At 40.2% G+C, this 23611-nt stretch overlaps 1 protein-coding gene across 2 annotated transcripts in view; it reads right to left on the reverse strand.

Annotated features, from left to right (window-relative positions):
* PBLD (phenazine biosynthesis like protein domain containing) overlaps positions 1–23611 on the reverse strand; it is a 41782-nt gene that overhangs the window by 11702 nt on the left and 6469 nt on the right. Inside the window, exons 2-4 of one of the 2 annotated variants that reach the window (XM_080687988.1) lie at positions 20454–20545; positions 14433–14561; positions 391–490 (exon numbers count right to left, since the gene is read on the reverse strand). In XM_080687988.1, the coding sequence (XP_080544114.1) occupies positions 391–490; positions 14433–14516 (184 nt within the window). In that variant the 5' untranslated portion in view covers positions 14517–14561; positions 20454–20545. The remainder of the gene's footprint in view (positions 1–390; positions 491–14432; positions 14562–20453; positions 20546–23611) is intronic. The other variant, XM_080687989.1, reaches the window with a different exon arrangement.

The raw sequence follows: 23611 nt of genomic DNA on the forward strand, positions 1-23611 counted from the left end.
GTGAACTCTAAGCATACATCGTAGGGCTCCTCGGTGCTAAGTCCGGGGCTGAAACATTCAAATCAACCAACCGCACACCCCCAGATTAACTGAGAACCAAATCAGAATCTCCCCCTCACTCTCCAGTCTGCATGCAAATAGCAAATGGGCGTTTCCCTTAAATATCACCCTCCCACTGGAAAAGCAGCTTCTCCTACCACTCAAGAATGGTTTTTTGGAATGCTTATTTAAGGTGACAGGAGACGATTTGACTTTGGGTGGTGGGCACATGGTGCAATATACATAGAAACCCACACCTCAAGCCTGTATGTTCATGTTGACCAGTGTCACCCCAATCAATTTAATAAATAAATATTTTAAAAATAAAGAAAAGCCAAAAAGCTTACTGACTTTGTGTGAAGCTGTCAGTTGGGTGCAGTTTTCGGATAAAGGCGGTTTCTGAGAGGTTCATTTCCCTTGCAATGTTTTGATGCATGTCTTCATCCAGTTTCTAAATTAGAAACAAAAGGTTATTGAGACTCTAGAAACACAAATCAGACTTCCTTGTTTCAGTCCTTGGACAGCGACTGCCATTAGTTAATAACACCGTTTATTAATGTTAAAACGCACATGCTTAACAAAAAATAATTGCCAAGGAATTGAGGCACGTTGATAAAGATTGGCACCTTTGAAGAAGGGCTGTAGGTGTATGCGAAGCTGGAACAGACTCTGAAAAACCTACTGGCCTGGCCTATCCTTTGTGAGATTATGACGCAGTCTATCTGAGAGTGTATGCTCTCTTCTAACAACAATCTCCACAAATGGGAACTTCACAGTCTCCCTTTCTTATTGGATAAAGATGTTTGGCACACACATTAGACAGGCTGGGCCACTCTGCCCCCATTTATGCACAGTTCACTCCCTTTCATGGGTCAGGCTTCAGGTCGAGGTCACTTCCTGCAGGATGCCTTCCCGATTGCTCTGTCCAAAAGCACTGCCTCCTCCCAGTGTTTAGGCCACCTGAAACTCCCTGATGTGTCCTTTACTGTCGGTCCCCTCACCTCTGACTCGAAGCTCTGAGAGGGCACGGACGGTGCTAGTTTGCTTAGACCTGGCTTAGAACAGTGCTTTGTATTCATCCCAGGATGAGAGGGGCTCAATAAACATTTGCTGAAAGGATAATTACATTATTCACTTAATATTCATTTTTAAAACCCTCAATATAGATATTTTACCCACTTACAGATTAAGGAGTTAAACACAGGGGTTGTGTAATATCCTAAGATCATGATATGCCTAATAAATGGTAGAATGATTAAGAATGTGGGCTTTGGGAGAAACCAAGATGGCGGCATAGGTAAGCACCTAAACTGCTGCCTCGCACAACAATTTCAAAACTACAACTAAAAGACAGAACGGACACTATCCAGAACCACAGGAAAGCTGGCTGAGTGAAAATTCTACAACTAGAAAGAAAGAGAAAAGCTCACAGAGAATTGGAGGTACGGCAAAGGGTCTTTGTGCCCGCAGAGAGGAAGGGCGGCTGAGAGCCTGGCTGACTTTCTCTGGCGGAAGGGGGAAGGAAGCCCCCGACCGCACTGAACCCCAGTTCTGACTGCACTGAACCCCAGTTCCAGGCGAGCCCCTGGGGACCCACGCTCTTACTGGGGGGAATCTGGACTCTCGGGCGAAGACTCGGGAGCCGGGGAAGGCAGAGGTCTGAAGGCGCGCGCGTGCCAGTGCACACAAAGGCTGCAGAGGTTGCCACAGGCTTTCCCTAGTGGAAGGGAGTCAGAAGCTCATGACAGCACTGAGCCCCAGTTCTGACTGCACTGAACCCCAGTTCCAGGCGAGCCCCTGGGGACCCACGCTCTTGTGGGGGGGAATCTGGACTCTCGGGCAGAGACTCGGGAGCTGGAGAAGACAGAGGTCTGGAGGCGCGCGCGCGCAAGGGCAAGGCTGACTGGAAGCCAAGACTGTCTGCTCTGCCCTGAGACTCCACCCCATCCAAGCTGAGCACAGAGGCTATTGCATTTTGGCAAGTCTGATCCTATAAGGCTGTCTCCAGCACCGAACTTCTCCCAGCGTAGACACAGCTGATCCTTACAGCCAACTGGCCTGGAGGTCAATTCCTCCCAGTGATACCAACAACAATCAAGACTTAACTACAACAAGGCTGTACACACAGTCCACAAAGGGGTGCACCAAGAGTGTCCACCTCAGGTTAACTGGGAAGGCCGACCCACTGGGCCATATAGGAAACCTAGCACACAAATCTACCTTACCAACTCAGGGAAGCAGTGAAAATGCGGCGTCAAAGAAACAGATCACAAACGAAAGAAATGGAGGAAAACAAACGACTGGATATAGAATTCAAAACCATGGTTATGAGGCTTTTCAAGAATATCCTAGAAAAGGCCGATAAATATGAGACCCTTGAAGATATGAAAAAGGACCAACTAGAAATTAAACATACACTGACTGAAATAAAAAATATTATACAGAGACCCAACAGCAGACTAGAGGAACACAAGAATCCAGTCAAAAAATTGAAATACAAAGAAGCAAAAAACACTCAACCGGAAAAGCAAAAAGAAAAAAAATTCCAAAAAGTTGAAGATAGCGTAAGAAGCCTCTGGGACAACTTCAAGCGTACCAACATCAGAATTATGAGGGGGCCAGAAGAAGAGAGAGAGCAAGATACTGAAAACCTATGTGAAGAAATAATGACCGAAAACTTCCCCCACCTGGTGAAAGAAATAGACTTACAAGTCCAGGAAGCACACAGAACCCCAAACAAAAGGAATCCAAAGAGGACCACTCCAAAACACATCATAATTAAAATGCCAAGGGCAAAAGACAGAGAATATTAAAAGCAGCAAGAGAAAAACAGTTAGTTACCTACAAGGGAGCACCCATACGATTGTCAGCTGATTTCTCAATAGAAACTATGCAGGCCAGATGGGAGTGGCAAGAAATATTCAAAGTGATGAATAGCAAGAACCTACAACCAAGATTACTCTACCCAGCAAAGCTATCATTCAGAATGGAAGATCAGATAAAGAGCTTCACAGATAAGAAAAAGCTAAAGGAGTTCATCACCACCAAACCAGTATTATATGAAATGCTGAAAGGTATTCTTTAAGAAGAGGAAGAAGAAGAAAAAGGTAAAGATAAAAATTATGAACAACAAATACATATCTATCAATAAGTGAATCTAAAAATCAAGTGAATAAAAAATCTGATAAACAGAATAAACTGGTGAATATAATAGAATCAGGGGCATAGAAAGGGAGTGGACTGACAATTCTCAGGGGGAAAGGGATGTGGGGGGGGTTCAGGAAGAGACTGGACAAAAATCATACACCTATGGATGAGGACAGTGGCGGGGAGGTAAGGGCAGATGGTGGGGTGGGAACCGGGTGGAGGGGAGCTATGGGGGGAAAAAGGAGAAACAATTGTAATAATCTGAATAAAGATTTATTTTTTTTAAAAAAAAAGAATGTGGGCTTTGCAAATTATAACAACCAATGAATGTAGAGGAAAGGTACTATATGATTGTTCATTGTACCATTCTTGAAACTTTTTTGTAGGTTTTTAATTTTTCAAAATAGAATGTTAAAAATAGCCCTAGCCGGTTTGGCTCAGTGGATAGAGCGTTGGCCTGTGGACTGAAGGGTCCTGGGTTCAATTCCAGTCAATGGCATGTACCTCAGTTGCAGACTCCTCCCCAGCCCAGGGCCTGGTCAGGGCAAGTGCAGGAGGCAACCAATCGATGTGTTTCTCTCACATCAATATTTCTCTGTCTTTTCCTCTCTCTTCCCCTCTCTAAAAAGCAATGGAAAAATATTGCTGAGTGAAGATTAAAAGAATAAATAAAATAAAATAATATATAAATAATGAGGGCTTTGGAAACAGATAGAATTGGATTTATACCTGGATCAGCCCTCATAGCAGTGCAAAAGGGGGCAAGTCATTTGCTCTCATGGGGCCTCAGTTTTCACACCTTTAAAATGGGAGTAATAGTACTTTAGTGAAGACACATGCATACACATATGTATTTGCAAACACACACATTCCTCTGAAGAAAAAATGGGTCAGAATATGAGTTTTCCTTTTGAGAATAAAAATAAATTTTTACTCAACATAATGCTTACTAGCTATAGTTTGAATTCCAAAGACAAATGAATTTTTGCTTCGACCAAACCCAGAAATAAGAATTATTACTTTATAGAAATAAGTTCATAATTCACTTATCTGAGTTATGCAAGTTAAGCACACTTTGTTTTTTAGTTGTTTCAAATTCTTTTAAAACACTTTCCATACACTCATATAAGGCATAAAACAGTAGTTATTGTGAAAAATCAGTCATGGTTTTTAAACTATCAGCTGATATAAAAATCCTAGCAAGAGGTTTACTTAAAGAAGCACTATATTCAAAAATCTATAGAAGCTCTGTAGTCCTATAGGAAGAAAAATCACTTAAGAAATTGATAAATGCCCTAGCTGGTTTGGCTCAGTGGATAGAGCGTCAACCTGTGGACTAAAGAGTTCCAGGTTCAATTCCAGTCAAGGGCACATGCCCAGGTTGCGGGCTCGATCCCCAGTGTGGGGCATGCAGGAGGCAGCCAATCAATGATTCTCTCTCATCATGTATGTTTCTATCTCTCTCTCCCTCTTCCTTCCTCTCTGAAATCAATAAAAATACATTTTTTTTAAAAAAAAGAAAGAAATGAGAAGGATCCAAGATGGCGGCGTAGGTAAACACCTAAACTGCTGCCTCGCACAACAATTTTAAAACTACAACTAAAAGACAAAACATCTATCACCCAGAACCACGGGAAAGCTGGCTGAGTGGAAGTTCTACAACTAGAAGGAAAGAGAAAAGAGCATTGAGACGTGCACAAGAGCTGAAAAGCTGAGGTACAGGGGCACGTGAATTGGGCTGGTGATGGGCAACTGGGAGCACTGCTTTTTTCAACCTGAAGGGAGACAAGCTCCGGATTACTCCGAACTCCAGTTTCTGGGGAGACGCGGGGGACCAAAACTCCTATGGGGAGAAGCTGGACTGTCTGCCATCGGGTCGGAAAGTGAGGGTGGCTTTCTTGCAGAGGTGCGCGCAGGAATAATTGTTTACTGTGCTGGGGCGCGGGACGCGGGGACACAGTCAGAGACACAGAGCCGGCTAACTGGCAGCCATCGCTGTTTGCCACACCCTAGCCCAGTGATGCCCTGAGACCCCACCCCGCACAATCTACAAACCCACCCAAGCTCCAAGCAGCGGCTTTAGCATATGAATGGCCTGCCCTATTGCAGCTTAACCTAGCAAACTTGCAGCCGGGTCAGACAGCTCCAAAACCTCCAAACCCCAAGCAAAGAGGAGAAAACTGTAGTTCTCGCTGTAGCTCCTGCTGGGTGGCCTCAGACAGTAGCTGACCTGTACCCCATTGGAGATCCAGAAGCCAGTGTACCTTGTGGTCAGTGTGAGACACCAGATTTCAACTCCTCACATCCATAAGTGACACATTCAAGAGGCAGACTCAGTGAGCACCAAAGCCCCACAGAAACAAGTCCTGCACCATAAGCGTGTCTCCAGCGCAGCAGTTCTTCCATTATAGACACAGCAGGTCCTCACAGCCAATTGGCCTGGAGGTCAATTCCTCCCAGGGTACCAACAGCAATCAAGGCTTAACTACACCAAGACTTTGCACTCCGCCCACAAAGGGGTGTACCAAGAGCGTCCACCTCAGGTGATTGGGGAGGCTGAGCTACTGGCCCCTATAGGTCACCTATCACACAAAGCCACTCCATCAACACAGGGAAGCAGCAAAATGCGGAGACAAAAAAACATGTCACAAAAGAAAGAGAGGAAAGCAAGCTACTGGACGACATAGAGTGGGCCTGGGGAGTGAGAAGTCCCACCTGAGTAGAAGAAGCCGGGTCATTGTTGGGACATCCCAGCCAACAAGGCAATACTACTAAGAATTGAACTCAGGCGTGCTCTCCCTCTTGGAGCACACCCCGCCTTTCCCTTCCCCCTTCTTCCCCCCAGGCACTTTACTTTTTCCTTTCTCTCTCCTAAGCTCTAAGGGCCCTTCTTTTGCTTCCATCACTTTTCCCTGAGCCTATGCAGCCAAGTCGGCTAACTTCTACTAGCTCTGTAATTTTCTAAAACTTTCTCTTATAATTTGGGGGTAAAAGAATTGAATTCAAGCACTTGCCATGGCCTGTAGAATGTTCTCTGTGGAAACTGGCTCACATGCCTGTGCATATAACACCTGAGAGAAACTGGAAGCCATTTAATTCCCAAGTGCAGAACCTGCAATCACAGGGCTCAACAGTGAATGACAGGGTGACAAAGGAAAGCCAGTGCTGGTCTTCCTGGGTTTGCCTCCTGGGCTGCAGGACCTGTGGTGCCTGCCAGTCCTTTCTCTCTTTGATCTGGTCAAACTCTCCCTATCCTTATCCTTCCTTTCTTTATCTATTGCTTCCCTTTACAAGACCCTCTGAAAGCATTAAAGCATCCCACATTGTAGCCAAGCTCACCATCTTTTGGCAATAAATTTCCTTGCAAATGGGCTGTTTTGCACATCAGCTAGAATACATGCTTTACTTTAATCCTCTCTACCTTATGACACCAAATGCAATTTGAACTTCTGTAACTAATTTCTTTGCCAGGACACCTGTTATTTGCCTGAGGGACAGAAATAATGTAGAAAATTTGGTAATAGCAGCCCTCAATATGCACCATATGTAGCTGAATTTCTACAGTGGAACCAACGGTCAAGATGATGGTGAATCATGAGAAGGCTCATACCGGTTCAACTTTGAGAACTTTAGAACTTTAGAAACAAAAGAACTTTAGAAACACTCATTTAAAATACTGAATTTTTGTTCAAAATTTTCCATTTTACACTACAACCTTATTTTCAAATGTAGCACATAATAATTACAAACCAACAACTTTTAATTCTCTTGCTTTTTTAGCCATTTCCCTTTGGCAATGGGAAATTTGTCACATGAGACAAATTTCCAACAGCAAAACAACCATGATTTTTAATTTTTTTTTATTTTTTGAGTTCCAGTGTACTGCATTGGGACACTGAGGTTCCATCATCATTGGGCCCACAAAAAAATTAATAATCAGAAAATGAGTAAAGTTTTAAAATACTCCCATCTTGTGGCAGTTCAGAAATATGACAGCCTACATATAACTTGCTCTCAGTCTTTATTTGTCCCTCTGCTACAGATAGATTCCAGCAAAGGAAAAACAGTTGGATGTAGAAAATTCTAAATCATCCAGGAAGAAATGAGAGATTCCTTCTGAGGGACTGGGACTTCTTATTGTGAAGTTATGTCCACACAATGCAGTACTCGAGCTGTAGGCCATCTTAGTGGTTCTACGGTTGCCTTGTCTCTCCAGCTCCAAATTGAACCCAAAGCTCATTCTCGCTTCCCATACCCCCTACCCTGCCCCACCAAGGAGAACGTAAGACCAATGACGGTTGGTTAACCAGAACTCTTCAGAGATTTTGCCATAATTTAATTGATTATATTTTTACTTTCACTCAACAGATATTTATGTAGTGCCTCCCATGTGCTAGGCCAGGTGTGCTGAAACAAGTCAGAATGGATCTAAGATCGTATAAAGTGTGCAATCTGATGAGGAGGGCAGGTGTTGAGTGAATTACAAGAGTGATGGTAGTGAGCACAGTGGTTAAAGGCACAGGCCCCACAGCCAGGCAGTTGTGGGGTTGGGTCCTAAAGTCAGCCACTGAGGAGTGTGTGACCTCTGGCCAAGTACTTATCCTTTCTCTGCCTCTGCGTCTGCATCTGTAAAATGGGGATGATAATAATAAGACCTGCTCACAGAGTGGTTGTGAGGATGAAATGAGATAACATATGAAAAGCAATTAGCTCAGTATTGGGCTGAATCACTGTTCCCAAAGCTGAGGGTTATGTTCTAGAAGCCAGGGAGGATACTTAGGAAGCAGAAATTCCTACATTAACATCTCCTCCTTTGCATTGCCCTTCCCTCAATCACTGGGCCAAGGAAAACCCTTCAGTGCCCGAGAGGAATCTTCTCTGCACTCCTCAATCTCATTTCTGGACATAAAAATAGATATGAGGTTGAAACTCCCTAGAAACCCCAGGAGCCTCTGACGGGTGTGGTCACACCCTGTGAGCCTCTCTCTAAGGAAGGGCACAGAGTTTGGAAACGGCCAGTGGTAAGCCTCCTGACATGAGTCAAAGCCTGGGTTTTGTTGTACACCTGTTTTTTTTCTTTAAATGCATAACTCACTAAGCTGTAAAGGGGTTTTTGGTGTTCTCTCAATTTAATGAGGAAAACTGGGACAACAAGTAGTTCAGGAACTAAAACTAAGCATTCCTCCTTAAAAGTGTGAAGCCAGCCCAGCCGGTGTGGCTCAGTGGTTGAGTGTTGACCCATGAACAAGGAGGTCACAGTTCAATTCCTGGCCAGAGCACATGCCCAGGTTTCGGACTCAATCCCAGTGGGGGGCAGGCAGGAGGCAGCTGATTGATGATTCTCTCTCATCATTGACGTTTCTATATCTCTCTCCCTTTCCCTTCCTCTCTGAAATCAATTTTAAAAACAACTTTTTTTTTTAAGTGTGAAACCAATCTTCCTTGCTGTCACTGGCAATGATCACTGGTGTTGAAAAGAATAATGACTAAACAACCAGTAAATGCCAGCTGAATTGGAATAAATATATATATTGGGCACACAACAAAGGTTTTCTATGAATAATTTTAACAGAAAAACTCATATAAACTTCTTTTTTAAAAAGGTACCCTCAAAGCAATGGATCTCAACCTCAGGGCCATTTTTTTTTCTTTTTTATTGATTTTATTTTTTTAGAGAGAGAGATAAACATCCATCAGTCACCTCCCAAATATGCCCTGACCGAGAATCAAATCTGAAACCTGGGTTTGTAGCCTGAACAGAAATGGAACACACCACTTTTTGGTGCACAGGAGAACCCTCCAACCAACTGAGCCACACCAGCCAGGGTTTTTTGGATTTTTTTTAAATTTCTTTATTGATTAAGGTATTACATATGTGTCCTTATCCCCCCTTTACCCCCACTCATGCCCTCACCCCTTGTTGTCTGTGTCCATTGGTTAGGCTTATATGCTGGATTTTTTTAATTGATTTTTTTTTTTTTTAGAGGGGAAAAAAAACAGCTGGGGGCAATTTTTGATTGCCATGACTGAGGGAAAAGGGGGGGACTACTGTCATCTAGTGGGTAGAGGACAGGATATTAGTAAACATTTTACAATGTACATGACAATCTCATACATCAAAGAACTACCCAGTCCAAAATGTCAGTAGCGCTGCAGTTAAGAAACCTTGTGCTACACACACTCACGCGCACACACACACACACAATATATATGTGTGTGTGTGTGTGTGTGTATATATATATATATATATATATATATATATATATATATATATGGCTTTGTTAGAATATGAAGAAGAATAAATATGGAATACCTGAAGAGAGAAACCACGATGGCGGCATAGGTAAACACCTAAACTGATGCCTCGCACAACAATTTCAAAACTACAACTGAAAGACAAAACAGACATCATCCATAACCACAGAAAGGCTCGCTGAGTGGAAATTCTACAACTAGAAGGAAAGAGAAAAGCACACTGAGACTCAGAGGAGCTGCAGGAGGCAGAGGTACTGGGACACGCGTGTGGAGAGGACTGGCAACTGAGTGCACGGCTGGCTTTCTCAAGTGGGAGGGAGACAAAAGCTCCCGACTGCACTAAACTCCAGTTCCGGGTGAGACTCTGGGGACCCAGACTCATTCGGGGAGAAACTGGACTGACTGGCAGCGGGTGGAACTCGAGGGCAGCTTTCTCTCAGAGGTGCTTGCAGCGATTAGCACGGGACACTGAGACACAGGGGCCTATTAGGGCAGGGATGATGGGAAACCAATGCTGTCTGCTCCGCCCTGAGACTCCGCCCCATCCAAGCTGAGCACAGAGGCTTTTGCAAGTCTTGTCTCATAAGGGTGTCTCCAGCACAGAAGTTCTCCTAGCATAGACACAGCTGATCCTCACAGCCAACAGGCCTGGAGGTCAATTCCTCCCAGTGATAACAACAACAATCAAGGCTTAACTACAACAAGACTGTGCACACAGCCCACAAAGGGGTGCACCAAGAGTGTCCACCTCAGGTAACTGGGGAGGCTGAGCCACTGGGCCCTATAGGACACCTAGCACACAAAGCCACTCTATCAACTCAGGGAAGCAGCCAAACTGCGGAGACAAAGAAACAGATCACAAATGAAAAAAATGAAGGAAAGCAAAGGACTGGATATAGAGTTCAAAACCACGGTTATAAGGTTACTCAAGAATTTTCTAGAAAAGGCCGATAAATTTAGTGAGACCCTCGAGGATATGAAGAAGGACCAACTAGAAATTAAACATACACTGACTGAAATAAAAAATATTATATAAAGATCTCACAGCAGACTAGAGGATCGCAAGAATCAAGTCAAAGATTTGAAATACAAAGAAACAAAAAACACTCAGCTGGAAAAGCAAAAAGAAAAAAGAATCCAAAAATATGAAGATAGTGTAAGGAGCCTCTGGGACAACTTCAAGCGTACCAACATCAGAATTATGGGGGTGCCAGAAGAAGAGAGAGAGCAAGATACTGAAAACCTATGTGAAGAAATAATGACTGAAAACTTCCCCCACCTGGTGAAAGAAATAGACTTACAAGTCCAGGAAGCGCACAGAACCCCAAACAAGAGGAATCCAAAGAGGACCACACCAAGACACATCATAATTAAAATGCCAAGGGCAAAAGACAAAGAGAGAATATTAAAAGCAGCAAGAGAAAAACAGTTAGTTACCTACAAGGGAGCACCCATACGATTGTCAGCTGATTTCTCAATAGAAACTATGCAGGCCAGATGGGAGTGGCAAGAAATATTCAAAGTGATGAATAGCAAGAACCTACAACCAAGATTACTCTACCCAGCAAAGCTATCATTCAGAATGGAAGATCAGATAAAGAGCTTCACAGAAAAGAAAAAGCTAAAGGAGTTCATCACCACCAAACCAGTATTATATGAAATGCTGAAAGGTATTCTTTAAGAAGAGGAAGAAGAAGAAAAAGGTAAAGATAAAAATTATGAACAACAAATACATACCTACCAACAAGTGAATCTAAAAATCAAGTGAATAAAAAATCTGATAAACAGAATAAACTGGTGAATATAATAGAATCAGGGGCATAGAAAGGGAGTGGACTGACAATTCTCAGGGGGAAAGGGATGTGGGGGGTGCAGGAAGAGACTAGACAAAAATCGTACACCTATGGATGAGGACTATGGAGGAGGGGGGCCTAAGGGCAGATGGTGGGGTGGGAACCGGGTGGAGGGGAGCTATAAGGGAAAAAAGAGGAACAATTGTAATAATCTGAACAATAAAGATTTATTAAATTAAAAAATAATAATAAATAAAATAAAAAATAAATATGGGATACCTTACCCTGTTGATCTGTTATTTTCACTAACTATGAAGGCTGGTTTACAGAAAAATAAACAAAATATCACCCCTGAGCACTATCACAGTTCTCTAACCTATCCAGTAGTTGGTCATGAGTTTTGTAGTTTTTTACTCAGCTGTCACCATAATGTATCTATTTCATTTTAAAAATATTGTTTTGATGCATTTTCCATGTGTCTATATGGTCTTTATTGCCAAACTGATTGTCACACAATTTTTTAAGATTTTAAATATTTTACTCAAATATGTTCCATTTATCCCTTAATTTGTTTTTGTTTTTTTGTTTTTTGACCTAATGTACAGTGTTATAAGTTCCTCGTGTGAGAACATTAAAAATAGACTTGTCCTTAAAGGAAAACAAAACTTTAGAAAATTATAAAAGCTCTTGGGACTCCATTTCCTTCCAGCTGTCTGTTATCAAGTTTTCAAAAAGCAATTATCTAGCCTTTAGACTGTCCACCAAGTTTTTCTATGGTTAGTCTCATCTTGGTCAAATTTTAAATAATTTTAAACAAAACAAAAAGGATGTCTGCACTTAAAATCTGAAGTATGTCCTCCTCCATAAAATCCAACATTGTCCTCTGAGTTCCCTTTGCACCTGCCACCTTCTGGTCCTTTAGCCTCTGAATAGTGATCAGGCTTACATTAGACTTTGAGCACCACAAGGGCAGACAAACTTACTAATCTTTGTACCTCCCAGCCCTAGCCCAGAGCCTGGCTCCAGGCAGATGTTGATAAATATTTGTAGAATATGTCAATGACATGATAAACACCTGAATTGTGGTCAGCATTGTAAGGTTTAGCCCTATTTGTCGCTGATATTTTCCTGAGTTCACTTGTGTTTCAGGTGATCTCTGTCTCCAGCCATGGATAAGGAATCCAAGGGCAGAAAACATAGCTTACACTTTCTTTATAATTTGTATTGCTTATGAATTGGGGAAAGTGTTAAATTAGCATCCAGGAGAACAGGATTCTCATGTCCACAGAATAGAAAAGCTAGCAAACTAGTCTTCAGATATCTATTCAGTTGTCTCTGACAGGCCATAAATTACCCTAGTCTCACAGGTCCAAGGCCCAGAAGTGAATTGGGAGACAAGAGAGTATCCTGTCATGGACTTCCTCATCTTTTTCTTTCTTCCATTTGTACTGAAGCATTTTGCTTTGAATTATGTTAAGTTCTTTGTTAAATTTTTATTTCCTAGTTTTTCCAAATACATAAATAACTTGTAAAATATATTTTAATGGGGAGGTAGATAGAGAGATAGAGTTAGGTAGGGAGAGAGAGAGAGAGATCCTTAAGCCTGTTGCTTAATGAGTAACACTGGAGATAAAAGAATGAGGAATAATGCTGATCCTTGTCATCTAGTGAAAACTGAGTATTTAAATCACTTAAAACTATTTTCAAAACTCTTCAAGGATGTTACATATGGAAACATGGGCAAATATACTGAGATTCTTGACAAGCAGCTTTAGTCAATTTCACAATTCCTCAAAGTGGAGTTGTATTTGAAGATTGTTTCTTTCTTTTTTTTTTTTTTTAATATATTTTTGTTGATTTCAGAGAAGAAGGAAGAGGGAGTGAGAGATAGAAACATTAATGATGAGAATCATCAATTGGCTACCTCCTGCATGCCCCCCACTGGGGAGTGAGCCTGCAACAGAGGCATGTGCCCTGACTGGGAATCAAACCACGACCTCCTGGTTCATAGGTCAATGCTCAACCACTGAGCCACACCAGCTGGGCTGCCAGATTATTTCTAAAGAAAGTTCATGATTTAGAATATGGTTGTTAATTACTCTCTTGCTAATCCTCGCAAACTATTGTGTTACTTGATAAAGCCTGTTAACTTTATTACTTTCTTTCAGCATTGTGTGGTTGGCCAGTGCCAACTGCAAGGTTGCATAATGAATGCATTGTTAAAGTGAGTAGAGGACTCTTGAACTCTTGATCACTATTTTGCTGCTCCTCTTGGGAAAGAAAATAAGCACACCAAGGACTCAACAGTCTTACCTATCTCAAGGAAACCTGGGCCTTGACTGCACACTGGACTCACACGTGGAGATGAACAAACAGGGCAGCCTGGGTCGCACCCCAGAGACTCTGTTGTCACTGGTTTGGGATGAGGCCTGAGCATAGAAATTTTAAAGCTCCTCTGTGATTCTGATGTGCAGGCCAGTTGGGATTCACTGCACACGAATGCCCCAGCACGCACTTTGCCCAACTTAGTAACTTACTTAAGATCATGAATTGCTTACTGTTTTTCTGAAGTAATTCTCACATATACATACTCTGGCACTAACTGCTCTGGATGGAAGGGTATCTTGGCTTGCTTCCTAATAATAACCAGGGACCAACACAAAGCACTTAAGGTCAGGGAATATTTAATTAACCTGTTAATACTTATCCTAATCAAAATGAGACTTTCAGTAAACTAAGTTCTCCCTATATTAGAGCTTAATTCCTTCTATCTTTCTACTTAATTCCTTGCAAAACATCTCATTTCTTCATTCTGAAAAAAAAATCTCTAATTACATGGACTATAGGTAAGATTAAAAATATGCAGTTTGGATCTTTCATGCTAAATGTAATATCAGCCATGTCTAGTCACATAAAATTCATCTAATTTTATTCTCCTCCACATTTGGTGTTAACTAAATGAAAACCTGAGGGCTAAAAGGGAGCTCTAGTCCTTCCCTACATGAATCCTCATTTCTCTAGAATTAAACATGTAGGTGTAAGCTTTCTCACCTAAATCAATTTGCAGACATGAATGTTGCTGGTATCATTTGACAAAAAAAACACAGAGGTAAACAGGCCTGATTTTTTTTTTTAAGACATATTTAGTTCTCAGGGAATCTAGAATTCCAAGCACTGCATTTTCAAACTAATACTTACATTTTCTAGGAGACAAACAGCAGCAGGATTTCCACGAAATGCTTTTGCTGTGAATGCATCTGCTATGAAAATAGGGAGCTTCATTTTCCTTGCAAGCTATCTCTGTAAGCTCTCACAATTGCTGGCAATCTTGTTGTTGCAAAAAAACACACACACACAAAAAAAAAAAACACAGAAAGTTAATGTTTCACTTGGTGTACAGAAGCAACTCACAGTTCCCAGATACAAAGTCAAACAATTATTCTAACACACCTACATTTAAAGATATGTGATCCCTAATTTTTTAAGCCTCTAAAATGAATAGAATATTTTCTTTTCAAATTTTTATTAATGTTTCATACTGTACATATACTTGACAACATCATCATATTCTTTCTTAAAGTAGCCAAAACTAGCTTAGGCTATGTTTTTGATGAAGTGAATGAAACATCCAAGGGGCACATATGTGCTTATAGTCACCCAATGAATGTTATTACCCTTTTAAAAGAATGTATTTTTTCTAATTATAAAAATACGCTCATTATAAAAAACTTAGCAAATTAAAGTGACCCATAACCATGTAACAACATTTCTTTTTCTTTTTGGACTTAATATCATCAAAGAAGCCTAATGCTTTAATTAATTTTGTTATTTTATTAAATCTGCAGATGGAGACTTTTGTGAGCTCATGATACAGATTAGTTAAAGCTTTTCATTAAAAGAATAATACTTTCTTTTTACTTCAAATCTGTCAAATACAGAAAAACAGAGGAGGGAGAAAAGAATCTCCTGTACTTCCACTGCCTAGAGGTAAACTCTATTAATATTCGGGGTGTTTCCTTTGCTTTACTAGAAATATGGACTTTGTCATAGTAATGGAGGGATTCCTCCCTCCCAAAGTTATAGTCCTTTTTGAAGATTCAGCAAATTAGAGGGTGCTTTGCTTACATCTAAAAGAAAATGACCCACCTAACACAAATTTCTTGTTTTCAAGGAGAACATAAACAGCCTGGAAAGGCCTGCTGGCTGCCCACACCAGGCCCCAGCCCCCTTGGCAGCTCCCAGACCCACAGGTATTTCTATTTCTTTATTTTCATTTTTTGAGAATTTCCCGTAAGAGTTTATTTGAATCAAACTGACAACAAACTGACCCCTTTCATTAACTTTAATAAGTTTGTACCTTTTGACCCCAAGCAATAACATTACTAATATTTTAGACATTGCATTTAATCAGAATTTTTACCCTCTTAATAGTACATAGCATAAATATTTTTCAAGTTATAATAGATTCCTAAGAGTGAAATCCTTGGGGGTGGAGGGGTCACTGTGTGACCCCTTTTAATCTAAAAGATAAAAAACATCTTGAGTTTTCATTTGTATTTCTTGGATTATTCTAACTAGGCTATTAAGAGCATAAAGTCAGAACCTCTTCTTGTTTTTCATTACTGCTATAATCTTGGTTTCTAAAACAGCACCAGGCACACAATAAATATTTTTTGAATTAATTAGGTTAGTAAATATGCTGTGCATACATCAAAACTGGACTTTCATACATTGATTGACAAATACTTAGGGTTTCTCAAGATCGTATCACCAGCCAACACTTTCATTTCAGTAGCATCACCATTATTGACAGTACATTGCAATTTCTTTATGCAATTACTTGGAAATTTTATTATAGATTGTTCTTATTATTTTAGAAAATTTGAATAGACAATAGGAATAATTGGAGTTCTGATAATGAAGCATAGTTTTCATAAATTTAATAGAATTGACACTATTACAAAAATCTTAGGTGTGCCAAAAGTGACACATTTTTTGCCTCATTGAACTTCAACCTCATTGGTCCCAGCCATCAGCTACCTATGTGTTCAACTAGATGAGAAAATATACATTGAAAAGACTGTCTAATTTTTAAATTTTTTATTGATTGATTGATTGATTGAGAGAGAGAGAGATATCAATTTATTATTCCACTTATTTATGCATTCATTGGTTGATTCTTATTTGTGCCCTGGCCAGGGATTGAACCCACAACCTTGGTGTATCGGGACAATGCTCTGACCAACTGAGCTACCCAACCAGAGCCTTAATTTTTCTATAATGATGATAAATTTTGTGTGCAAGTTTTAAAAACAATGTTTGTTTAAATTAGGGGTAGGGAACATCTGGATATGGCCCAAAAAATCATTTGGTCTGGCCCTGCCAAGGCATTAGGGGTGAGTTAATTAAATGTTAGAGCATCGGCCCGCAACCAAGGTACATGCCCCTGACCGGAATTGAACCTTCAGTCTGCAGGCCGATGCTCTATCCACTGAGCCAAACCTGTTAGGGTGTAGCAGGCTAATTTTTAAGTTGATAATTTTGTAAGGCCCACAAATGATGTTATTAATATCCAAATGGCCCTTGTCACAAGAAAAGTTTCCCCACCCCTGTGTTAAATAGTCTTTCGAAGTTTTTTTAATCTAATTCAGTACAGAAGAATAAAATTTTACAAGTACTTTATCTAGAAATATAGGGTGGGACAAAAGTAGGCTTACAGTTGTGAGTACACAAAACACAGAGTTTATTATTGTATTATTTATTAATTATGTATTACTTTCCATACAAACAACTGTAAAGCTACTTTGCACCACCCCGTATTGCATAGCTTCTCAAATGAAAACATTTCTTTAAAGGGGAAAAAGTTCTCAAAGACCCTAACAGCTAATGTCATTTGCTTGTTTAATAACTACCTCCCTCTTCTATGCCCCCTCACACACACACATATACACACTTTTAAGAAAAGAACTCTAATTTTGTTTGGGGAAGCAATGTGCCAGGCCCCACCAATAAATCATAAATTGTCTAAGCCATCAGGATAATCTCATTCTCCTTTCTCAGATGCTCACTCTTCCAGATTCTCTTGCAGTTAGACATGGCCAAAGCTAACGAAGAAAGAAAGAGCATGAGCTCTTGACAATATAGTTAACCTGCTAAATAAATGTAGAAGCTCCCACTTACAAATTTCTCAAGTAAATAACTAATGTCCTTAAGGTAAAAACTATATTGTTAGTCTGTGTGGTAGCCAAAATAATGGCTCCCAAAGATGTCCACATCCTAATTCCAAGAATTTTTGAATATGCAATGTTACATGAAGAAATTAAGGTTGCAGATAGGATTAAGGTTGCTAATCACCTGACCTTAAAATAAGATTATTCTGGATTATCCAGGTACATCCATTCTCTCAGGTGTCTTTAAAAATGGAAGAGGGAGGCAGAAAGGTCCCAGTCAGAGAGATTTGAACATGCTATGTTGCTGGCTTGAAGACAAAGGAAGGAACCACAAGCCAAGGAATATAGGTGGTCTTTAGAAATTGGAAAAGGGAAGAAAACAAATTCTCCCCTAGAGCATCTAGAAGGAACAAATCTGGACTAGTCAGTTCAAAATGCCATAACAAAGTACTATAGACTAAGTGGTTTAAACAACAGAAATTTATTTTTTCACAATTTGGAGGCTGGGAAATCTAAAATCAAGGTGCCAACGAATTTGATTCCTGGTGAGGACTCTTTTCCTGGCTTATAGATAGCCACCTTCTTTCTTTGTCCTCACATGGCAGAGAGAGAAGGGGCACATGCTCTCTGGTGCCTCCTTTTATAAGACCGTTAATCCCATCATGAGGGCCCCACGCTTATGACCTCATCTAAAATAATTACTTTCCAAAACCCCCTTCTCCAAATCCCATCATATGAGAGTTTATAGCTTTAACAAATTAATGGGAGGGTGGGGCAGGGGAACAGTTCAGTCCATGGCAACACCTTAATTTTATCTCAGTGAGACCTATTTTGGACTTCTGACCTCCAGAACTGTAAAATAATAAGTTTGTTTTGTTGTTAGCCACGAAGTTTGTGGTAATTTGTTATAATAGCAACAGGAAACTAATATAGTCCAATATTGTGTTACTTGCAGCCCAACACAATTCTAACTGCTGCACAAATTTCCAAGAACAATAATAGTTAATACTTATTGAACATGTATGTGCTAGACAGGATTCTAAGAGCATTTAATCCTCAGAGCACCCCCATGGGATCAATACTATTATAATCTCCATTTTACTGATGAGCAATGGAGGCTCAGAAAATTTAAGGAACTTGCTCAAGGTCATCCGTTTAGGTAATGCCTGCATTTGAACCCAAATACTCTTAACTCCAGAGCCCATGTTCTTAACCATTAGAATATATCAAGGACTAGAATTTGAGAAACTCTCACTTGAGGAACCAAAATCTTAGTTCCATGAAATTGTGAAATATCATTGCATAACAAATTTTGTCTTAAGTTTTAAAATTATTTTTAGACCATCATTGAAACAAAAACTCAGCCCTGGCTGATTTGGTTCAGTGGATAGAGTGTTGACCTGCAGACCCAAAGGGTCCCAGGTTCCATTCCAGTCAAGGGCACGTACCTTGGTTGCAGGCTCCTCCCCCAGCCCCGGCCCTGGTCAGGGCTCGTGCAGGAGGCAACCAATCAACGAGTTTCTCTCACAACGATGTTTCTCTCTGTCTTTCCCTCTCTCTCCCACTCTCCCTAAAAATCAATGAAAAAATATCCTTGGGTAAGGATTAACAACAACAAGAAAGAATAAATCTCTATTTTTTAAAATTATTGTGTGTTTCCTAAATGTCCAGTGCATGCTAGAGTTTGGGGATAAAATTATGCATAAGTCACTAGCTCTCTGTCAAGGAATTCTTAGCCAGTATGGAGACCAATGTAAAAAATTAAAATATAAAAGAAAAAATATAGATAAAATGCTTCAGAGCCCCAATAAGAGCAATAACTCTACCCAGGAGACTGTCAGAGGGAGCTCCAGAGATGAGGTGACATTTGAGTGGGTCCAAAACCACACAGAAATTGTTCCGCAGTTCCGGTAGGTGGAAAGAGGCATTTTAGGTAGAGTGCATAGGTTAATGGTGAAGCAAGCAATTGGGGATGTGGAAATAGAGGAGAGGCAGAGGATAGCAGGGTGGAGATGAGCTATAAAGACCAGCTGGAGCCAGTGTTCATGCTTTGGTCTTCATCATTGTGAGGTCAGAAATCCAAAGTTCAGTTCAACAGCTACTCAGTGTCAGGATCCAATGCTAGGCAACCAGGGAGAGGAGAGGCTCATGAAAGAGCCACAACCCTCGACCCCAAGGATCTAATTCCAGAACTTACTTCTTTTGTCTTCTTTTTTTTTTCTTTCTTTTTTGTTTTAGAAGTTATTTCTGGAGATGTCTTTTTCTCTCTCACACCTTAAAATTCTATTTCATTTCTGTAAGAAAAAGACAGCCTTGCCCTAACTGGTTTGGCTTAGTGGATAGAGCGTCGGCCTGCAAACTGAAAGGTCTCAGGTTCGATTCCAGTCAAGGGCATGTACCTTGGTTGCGGGCAATCCCCAGTAGGAAGTGTGCAGGAGGCAGCTGATCAATGTTTCTCTCATCGATGTTTCTAACTCTCTATCTCTCTCCCTTCCTCTCTGTAAAAAATCAATAAAATATATTTTTTTAAAAAGAAAAAGACAGCCTTAACATCCCCCCGAATTGCTGAGGGAAAATTTGAGGCAGGTAAAGTTTAAGCAATTTGCCTTTCTTTAACCGATAAGCAGGTGTGTGCAAATTCTGGCATTGTGGTCAACATAATGGCTGGACCTGAGGTGCAGCTATCAGACATGGCTCTGTGAAGCTATCAGATAGGTGGTTTTCAAATGACCCAAATAATTTAAGCTCTGGCCAGTTAGCTCAGTTGGTTAGAGCAGTGGTCCGCAAACTCATTAGTCAACAGAGCCAAATATCAACAGTACAACGATTGAAATTTCTTTTTGAGAGCCAAAAACCGACTTCTGCACATGGGCCACGAAGTTTCAATCGCACTGTACATGCGTGCCCGCACGTGGTATTTTGTGGAAGAGTCACACTCAAGGGGCCAAAGAGCCGCATGTGGCTCGCAAGCCAGTTTGTCGACCACTGGGTTAGAGTGTCATCCTGATACCCCAAGGGTGTGGATTCTATCCGTGGTCAGGGAACATACCTAGGTTGCAGGTTCATCCAGGTCAGGAATCATATGAAGGTAACCCATCTCTCTCACATTGATTTTCTCTCTCTCTCTTCCTTCTTCCCTTTCTAGAATCAATAAAAAACATATTCTTGAGTGAGGATTGAAAAAATAAATTACTCAACATAATAAAAGCCATATATGACAAACCCACAGCTAACATCATACTCAATGGGCAAAAACTAAAACCATTTCCCCTAAGAACAGGAACAAGACAGGGATGCCCACTCTCACCACTCCTGTTCGACATAGTACTGGAAGTACTAGCCATTGCGATCAGACAAGAAGAAGAAATAAAAGGCATCCAAATTGGAAAAGAAGAAGTAAAACTGTCCTTATTCACAGATGACATGATACTGTACATAAAAAACCCGAAAGACTCCATCAAAAAACTAAGACTTAATAAATGAATTCGGCAATGTAGCAGGATACAAAATTAACGCCAAGAAATCTATGGCATTTCTATACACCAACAGTGTACTTACAGAAAGAGAGACTAAAAAAGCAATCCCATTTTCCATCGCACCAAAAAAATTAAGATACTTAGGAATAAACCTAACCAAGGAGGTAAAAGACCTATATGCGGAAAACGACAGGACACTGAAAAAAGAGATAGAGGAAGATGTAAACAGATGGAAGAACATACCGTGTTCATGGATTGGTAGAATCAACATCATTAAAATGTCCATACTACCCAAAGCAATCTATAGATTCAATGCACTCCCCATTAAAATACCAACACCATATTTCACAGACCTAGAAAGAACTCTCCAAAAATTCATCTGGAATAAAAAAAGATCCCAAATAGCCACAGCAATCCTGAGAAAGAAGAATAAAGTAGGAGGGATCTCAATACCAGATTTCAAGCTGTATTACAAAGCCACTGTCCTCAAAACAGCCTGGTACTGGCACAAGAACAGACATATAGATCAATGGAATAGAATAGAGAATCCAGATATCAACCCAAACCAATATGCGCAATTAATATTTGACAAAGGAGGCATGAGCATACAATGGAGTCAAGACAGTCTCTTCAATAAATGGTGTTGGGAAAATTGGACAGATACATGCAAAAAAATGAAACTAGATCACCAACTTACACCATACACAAAAATAAACTCAAAATGGATACAGGACTTAAATATAAGACGGGAAACCATAAAAATACTAGAGGAATCCACAGGCAGCAAAATCTCAGACATATGCCAAAAGAACTTTTTCAGTGATACTGCCCCTAGGGCAATGGAAGCCAAAGAGAAAATAAACAAATGGGACTACATCAAAATAAAAAGCTTTTGCACAGCAAAAGAAACCATCAACAAAACAACAAGAAACCCCACTGTATGGGAGAACATATTTGCAAATGTTATCACTGATAAAGGTTTAATCTCCAACATCTACAGGCAGCTTATACAACTTAATAAAAGGAAGATAAATGATCCAATAAAAAAATGGGCAACGGACCTAAATAGAATCTTTTCGAAAGAAGACAGAAGGAAGGCCAAGAGACACATGAAAACATGCTCAAAGTCACTAATTATCCGAGAGATGCAAATCAAAACAACAATGCGATACCATCTCACACCTGTCAGAATGGCTATCATCAACAAATCAACAAACAACAAGTGTTGGCGAGGATTCGGAGAAAAAGGAACCCTCGTGCACTGCTGGTGGGAATGCAGACTGGTGCAGCCACTGTGGAGAACAGTATGGAGTTTCCTCAAAAAACTGAAAATGGAACTCCCATTTGACCCAGTAATCCCACTCCTAGGAATATATCCTAAGAAACTAGAAACACCAATCAGAAAGGATATATGCACCCCTATGTTCATAACAGCACAATTTACAATAGCTAAGATTTGGAAACAGCCTAGGTGCCCGTCAGCAGATGAGTGGATCAGAAAACTATGGTACATCTACACAATGGAATACTATGCTGCCATAAAAAAGAAGGAATTACTACCATTTGTAGGCACCTGGATGGAATTAGAGAACATTATGCTAAGTGAAATAAGCCAGTCAATGAAAGAAAAATACCACATGATCTCACTCATTTGGGGATAATGAAAAACATTATAAACTGATGAACAAAAAGATAAATACAGAGGCAGTAAAGCATCAAACAGACTGTGAAATTACAGCGGTAAGGTTAGGGAGAGGTGGGGGAAATAAGAGATCAACTGAAGGACTTATATGCATGCATATAAGAGTAACCAAGGGATGCAAAACATTGGGGGTTGAGGGCATGTATGGGAGTGGGGGGGGCAATGGTAAGATATGTACACATATAATACCTTAATAAAAAAAAATTGTGGTACATCTACACAATGGAATACTACGCTGCTATAAAAAAGAAGGAATTCTTACCATTTGCAGCAGCATGGATGGACCTGGAGAGCATTATGTTAAGTGAAATAAGCCAGGTAATGAAAGAAAAATACCACATGATCTCACTCATTTATGGAAAATAAAGAACATTATAACCTGATGAATAAAAAGATAGATACAGAGACAGTAAAGCACCCAACAGACTGTCAAATTACAGCAGGAAGGCTGGGGAGTGTTGGGGAGGGAGGGGAATAGATCAATCAAAGGACTTGTATGCATGTATATAAGCACACCAATGGACACAAGACACTGGGGGGGTGGGATAAGGGCATGCGACAGGGGGTAGGGGAGCCTGGGGGAAGGGCAATGGGGGAAAAAAAGGAGATATATGTACTAATATATGTAATACTTTAAACAATAAAAATAAAATAAAATCTGGAAAAAAAAAGAAAGGAGATTTGACTTTAGGTGGTGAACACATGATTCAATATACAGATGATGTATTGTATAATTATACAATTGAAACCTATATAATTTTATTACCCAATGTCACCACAATTAACTTAATAAAATTTATTTTTTAAAAGAAGTTCAAGCAATTAGAGCAGACTCCAGAAACTGATTTTATGATCCTTTCTAAGTTAGCAAAGCATGATTCAGTACTTTTTGCAGTAGTAAAATCCTTAATGTATGCCAAAAACTGCTTAGGCTCTTTCTACTACTCTATAAATAAGCTGTATTTGACTATCAAACTCTATTGCATGTTTATATATTGAATTTTGAATTTTTGGACAGTCTTACAGTTA

This window comes from Plecotus auritus, assembly GCF_963455305.1.
Source record: "Plecotus auritus genome assembly, chromosome: 9".
NCBI lineage: Eukaryota > Metazoa > Chordata > Mammalia > Chiroptera > Vespertilionidae > Plecotus > Plecotus auritus.